Below are 6000 nucleotides of genomic sequence, written 5' to 3'. Positions count from 1 at the left end.
CTGAACCTAGTTCACTTGGGCCACCCACGGTGTCCACCTTCACAGAGCGCTCCTGCATGGCTGGCTCCATCCCTGAGGGACACAAATCCTGCCCAGCTGCCTGGTGCCAGGGAAAGCCCAGACCTGGCCTCTGGCTTGGCTCTGACCTGACTTGCCGTGTGACCCTGGGCTTATATTGCTTTCCGGGCCCACTGCCCTCTGTGTACAAAATTGAAGTCTGCTGGAAGGGGGAAAGGAATTTCCCTAGGAATGATTCTGCAGCTTTCCCTTTCCCTCATCTGGCAAAGCTCACAATGCAGCTGGGAGAAAGGGAGAGAGGACCAGGGCCTCTGGTCCCTTTGAGAAATACAGTGCCCTCTGTGGGAATGTGTGGGTTTGATTCCCACCAGCCAGGGCTAAAGGAAAACCATTCAATCAAATGAAAGAAAATAAAATGTCTTCTATGGATTTTGTGTGAAGGCCATCAGTGTTGCTGGCGGGTTTAACTTTCTTCCCAAGGTGCAGCTGAAACAGACCCAGGCTGAACCCTGAAGGAGGGGGCAAGTTCTAGGGAAAGCTGGCACCCAGCCTGGCTCAATTAATGTTTCCTCAGTAGAGTCCAGGATGTTCACAGGACAGAGGACGGGAGCATGAGATAACGAGATCAGTGGGTGACCTTGAAGGTCTCTCCAGTCACTGAAGTTGGGTGGCCACGGTTCTATGCCTGGGAACTATCCCAGGCAGTATAGCTGGGAGGGCAAGGCCAACAGCTCTGGGTGCCATTCCAGCCTGGCAGCCTAGGCTCCAAACCTGACCTGCCTTGTGCTTCCCCTCACCACCCGTTTCCAAGTCATTAACACCACTATACTACCACTGGGACAGACCCAGTGCTAATGAAGCCCTGCACAGCCTTCTGTCTGCTCCTTATTGGATTTTCTCTCCCACTCCTCACACTTCCCACGGCACACTGCCTTGTTCAACTAGGTGACCTACATCTGTTTTGTATAGGCTAACCACAGCTGAGGGCAAGACTACTCACCTCTTGGTTGACAAACTTTCTTACTAGAAATGAATGTTCCAGAGTTTGTACTGAGGACACCCTAATGTCTGTGACTAATGCCACTAGTGACATCATGACAAGCTCACAGACTCTGAGATGTGAGCCTTGCATATGTTTGTGGCAAAAAGACCATCCCTTCCAACCACCCTGTTCTTGAGCAAACATTTAGTCTAGGCTGGAGGAGGTGAACAGGCCTTTGCATTGGATATGGGATGGGAGTTTTAAAATAACCAGCTCAGAGGCCTGAGGAATGAAGTAGGGCTGTTTACGTAACTGGAAGAAAGCATTAAAGTTATGAAATCAGACAGTTGCTGTTATGGGGTTTCACTACCTTGTTAGTGAACTAGCTGCAGTTCATGGGATCACAACGAGTTGGATACGACTTAGCAACTGAACAATCACCTAGTTAGAAACACCTATCACAGCTGGAGGTAGTTAAACAAAATTTTTCATATCTATACCCTAACAAGTTAAGACTGCCAAAAACTGACTTTATCTTAAGGTGAACGCTGTTGGCAGCCTTGGCCGACTTACTCTTGCCCTCCTGCACCTCAAATTGGTTGGGGCAGCAGTGTGTTTGCCCCTGACTAGCCAACCAACTATGGCCATCCTGCTCCCCTCGGCCAACTGTCTAGTGTTGGCCAATACTACCCAGTCCTGGGCAAGGAGATACACGGGACAACTGTTGAGGGATTTCTGAGAATCATTTTTTTTATTCATAAGATACGATGGCAGCAAAGAAGGTACCATGACTCTAGTGCCCTTTCTTCTTCCTCAGAATGCTTTGCTTGAAGCTGGGCTTGTCGCCACCACCAGGAGACCATGATGGAACTGCGATCTCTTTACCATGGACATCCAACAAGGAATTGGTGGCATGAATGACACACATTTGCTGTCCCTGGTTTACAGTAAATGATGACTTAACGAGAGACCAACAATTTAGTGTCACTCTGTGACAATCGAGCCTTAAGCCTGCATCCTCTGTCCTGGAGACCTTGGGAAGACCCCTGACAGAGCTGGTTGTGGAGTGAGGATTCCAGGAGATAAGAAGAATCTTTCCCAAGTTCGCCTGCTTCTTTTTGCCCTGATTAAAAATGTTTACATTCATCACAGTCTCTCCTCTTCATTGCCATTTTTGCTCTGAAGATGATTTACTTTATTACCAGTCACTTTGGATAACTCCCTTGTTTAACAGGCCTCTCATACAAAGCACCCTGTTGGCTGTCCCTGGGCTCTGGTGGCTGATGGTTTCACAGTTCCAGGTGCGCACCTGGCCCAAGGGTGAGGCACTGTTGTGTGCTCCCAGACTGAAATGGTCTGGGGACTAACGGCCAGTTAGAGAGACACATACTCCCCAGAGGACACATCTAGCAGCAGCCTTCTAGGAACTGAGTCATTTCCTGTGAGAAATCCATTCTGTCTGGTTTAAGTGGGGCTGAAGCTCCCCTGACTTTCCACCTCTGCCAGAGGTGGGCATGTGACCCAGGCCAGGCCTATGACCCTCTTAGGGTCCACTCCTGCCCAATTACTTCCTGTAGGCTGGACAGGAGGTTATTTCCTCTGTTTTCCTAATGTCTTATTAGTTTAATTACCCATGGCCTTATGGGAGCCTCTGAACCTTTTTCTGGAGTCCACGTTTCATGCAGTTATCTCATCTGCTAAGTTGCCCACCTCCCACAGAACCATTTTCTCCGGACTTCCAGGTCCTCCCTGCCTCTAGCCCCTGGAAGAATTACAGAAGGGCAGGGCCCACATTTCTCTCTTTTGCCTGTGTCCCGTCTCCCGCAGAGCCTCTACTAGCCTGATACCCTTGGGCAGAGCCAACCAGCAGGAGCTCTGTCCTGCTCTGAGGCTGGGCAGCCACTGACAGCCGGTCCCCAAGGCAGCCTGGCTGTGCTCACCACAGCCACTGGCTAGTGAGGAGTGCCATCTCCTGAACTGACTGGACCTGGGCTTGTTTTGCCTGTGACTACCTACCTATGGTCAGAGTTCTCAAGACTGTGATTCTGTCCTTGGGGCAGGACCAACCTTTAGATCTTTTCCTCCCTTAATATTCCCCCCTCCATCAAACCCAAGCACCTCTCTCATTTCTCATTTCCTTCCCAGACCAAAAACTTCTACTGCTTTTTTAATAAGAAATTTAGTCATTCCTGGCTATTGCCCTATCCTGATGAGAAAGGGCCACTGCAGTAGACTGTATCATTGTTTAAAATACTCATGGTCTGCCCCAGCTTCTTCCCTTCTTCCCCTCAACACACAGATACACACACATACACAAGAGGACGGTATGTTCCTCGCTACCTTTTGGAGTCAGGGGCGGCCACGTGACTTGCTTGGATGTTAGCCGTAGGCAGAAATGATAGCGTCACTTCTGAGCAGAGACCTAACCACCAGTTGTGGTTTCCTTCATCTCCTTCTTCCCTTTGTGAGGACATTGCGTGGGTCCTGGAGTGAAGCACAATGAGAAGAAGCACAGCAGACATGTGACGGGAGCAAGATGGAGGTTGGGCTTAGCCTCAGCTGACTGGCAGAACCTCTCAGGCCCTGATTAGCTGGCTCTGTCTCCACAGTGCAAAGTTCATTCTGTTCTAGGATATACCATAGGGCTGAAATATCAGGACGAACCAGTGGGGAGAAGAACTGCCTAACCTACTCCTGGTCTTGGAGTGCCTGAAGCTCTCTCAGTCCTGAAGAAGCTGGGGCTGAACCAGTGGGCAAAAGGACTGCCTAATCTACTCCTGGTCTTAGAGTGCCTGAAGCTCTCTGTCCTGAAGAAGCCGGGGTCTTTGTCCTTGACCCTTCTGCCAAGAACATGCCAGGGTCTGTTCTGACCAGCTCTGTCCCAGCTGCTCTGTTTTCCCACTTTTGAAGTAATCACACTCCCATAACTTCTTATTCAGAGCAAAGGACATGGCTCGCTGAAGAGTGATCAGTAGTTTCATTGTAAATGTGCACTTTGCTTAGAAATACACATAATCATATAAAATTATTTTATTAAAATAGAAAAGCTTTCCAGTATATTGCATTGAAGAGATTTATAGCAATTGCAACAAACATGCTACATCAGCACTGAGAAATTCTGAAAGCTTTAAGTGCCCACTTTTAAACAACATTTTGGTATAATAAGCATAACCCTATATCCTTCAGAGGGTACATATATATAACACTGAGAAAAACACTTCATGTAAATTCTAAGTTTAGGTGCATATAAACAAGAAGTATTACACTGAATAGCTTATTTAAAACTGTGAAACACATTCAAAGTATTCAATTTCTTAGACAACATGCAAACATTTTAATACTTAGATTGACACTTTTAAATATATAAACCACACTTCTTTATAAATCTGTATCAAAAAAGAAAAACAGAACACTTACCTACATTGTGCATATCACAAAAAACAAATGTATCTTCATGAACGGAAAGTACTGGGTTAACACACATGATTGTCATTTTACAAATATGGCTATTTACCTTCTTCATAATAAAATAGAAAAATCATGTATTATTTACATGAACTACTAATTATTTCACTTTTTGGCAATTACATAAGTAGCAGCAATTGGTTTAAAGGTTAATGTTTAAAAACTCAACATTTAACTTGGATGATACCAAAAGATATACATCTGTTAATATAAAAATGCATAATACAAGATGCTTTGATGCAATATAACTTCTCCCTTTCACAGAAGTCACAGACACACTTTAAGAACCACTGAGACTATCACTTAGGTACAATATATCATGTGAGTGCCATTTACTTAGCCTACTTTTGCTTACTTAACACATTAAATGGATTCTGAATTAGATTTCTATAAATTAACTTTGCCTGATGACTTATATGATAATTCCAAAGATGCCTTATCTTTTTCTCATACTCTAATACAGTGGCTCTTCACTGTGACTCCTCACTTCTAGACAGAGTAGGGAATTATCTGTAAACAAACACACACACACTAGGGGCACCTTAATACTGGAAGAACTCTGAAATGAAGTTTCTGTGATATGAAGTCCATAGTTAAAGTGAGCTGTCTTTCTAAAAAGTGATCATCTCATTTATCAATGATATATAATTTGTTTTGGGTGGGGGACCCATCTAACGAGCAAAATGTAAATTGTAAGGCAGTCAGTGATCCACCAGAAGGAAACATCCTCTTTTCCTTAGTATTTGGAAGAATATATTGTAACACTTGTAGAAACAAGGCAAAATCCTTACTAATACTGGTAATTAAGAAAAATACTGTATGGTGAACAGAGGTTAGAGGTGACAAGTGCTTTGCCTTGGCCACTATTCAACTACAAACCAGCAGTCCTATATGTTTTTTCCAAAGTAAGAAAATTAGATCAAGGACTATTTTGCAGTTTTCATGGGCATCAGTTGTGTCTCCAGACCCTGTGGAAGGTGAGGCCCAGGCTGAGGAGGAAGAGGCGGGAGTGATGGGGAGGCTGGGCCCTTGGGGCGGCTGAGGGCATGCTGCTGGAGACCTGCACCTGGGAGATGACCAGGGCAGACAGAGGGACGTGGGCCGCCAGAGTGGGGCTGTCAGAGTTGATAAGAGATTCGATCTTCTCTGCTTCCTTATTGCAGGCCTCAATCTGGGAGAGGATAATCAGATCCTTTTAATATAAGTCACAGAACCCACGAAAAAGGTCAAGTCAGACAAATTCCACATATATCCCAACACACGGAATACGTCTTCTCTTTATCCTTTTTTTTTTAGCAAAGTAATATTCTAATAAAGTCTTAATTTATTACACAAATAATAACAGCATCAATGGAAATCAAATTTTAAAAAAAAGCTATGACCCACACAGCCGCTGCCCTTTCTTTCCCCACAATCCTGTTCACCCCTTCTTCACATTTAGACATTATCTTTTCACGCTTAAACACAGTCACAAGGACTGGCCTCTCCAGGGCCACCTACACATCAGGAGGAGAAGAGAGCGCTGAGATAGAATG

General features: G+C 45.1%; 1 protein-coding gene across 1 annotated transcript in view; it reads right to left on the bottom strand.

The window, feature by feature from the left end:
• Positions 1–5187: 5187 nt before the first annotated feature.
• The window catches only part of RECK (reversion inducing cysteine rich protein with kazal motifs), an 82237-nt gene continuing 81424 nt past the window's right edge, over positions 5188–6000 (bottom strand). Inside the window, exon 21 of the mRNA XM_052645044.1 lies at positions 5188–5636. Coding sequence (XP_052501004.1) covers positions 5415–5636 — 222 coding nt within the window. The 3' untranslated portion in view covers positions 5188–5414. The remainder of the gene's footprint in view (positions 5637–6000) is intronic.

Source organism: Budorcas taxicolor, chromosome 8, assembly GCF_023091745.1.
Source record: "Budorcas taxicolor isolate Tak-1 chromosome 8, Takin1.1, whole genome shotgun sequence".
NCBI lineage: Eukaryota > Metazoa > Chordata > Mammalia > Artiodactyla > Bovidae > Budorcas > Budorcas taxicolor.
Note: the sequence above shows the minus strand (reverse complement) of the source record. Positions and strands in the feature narration are given on the sequence as shown.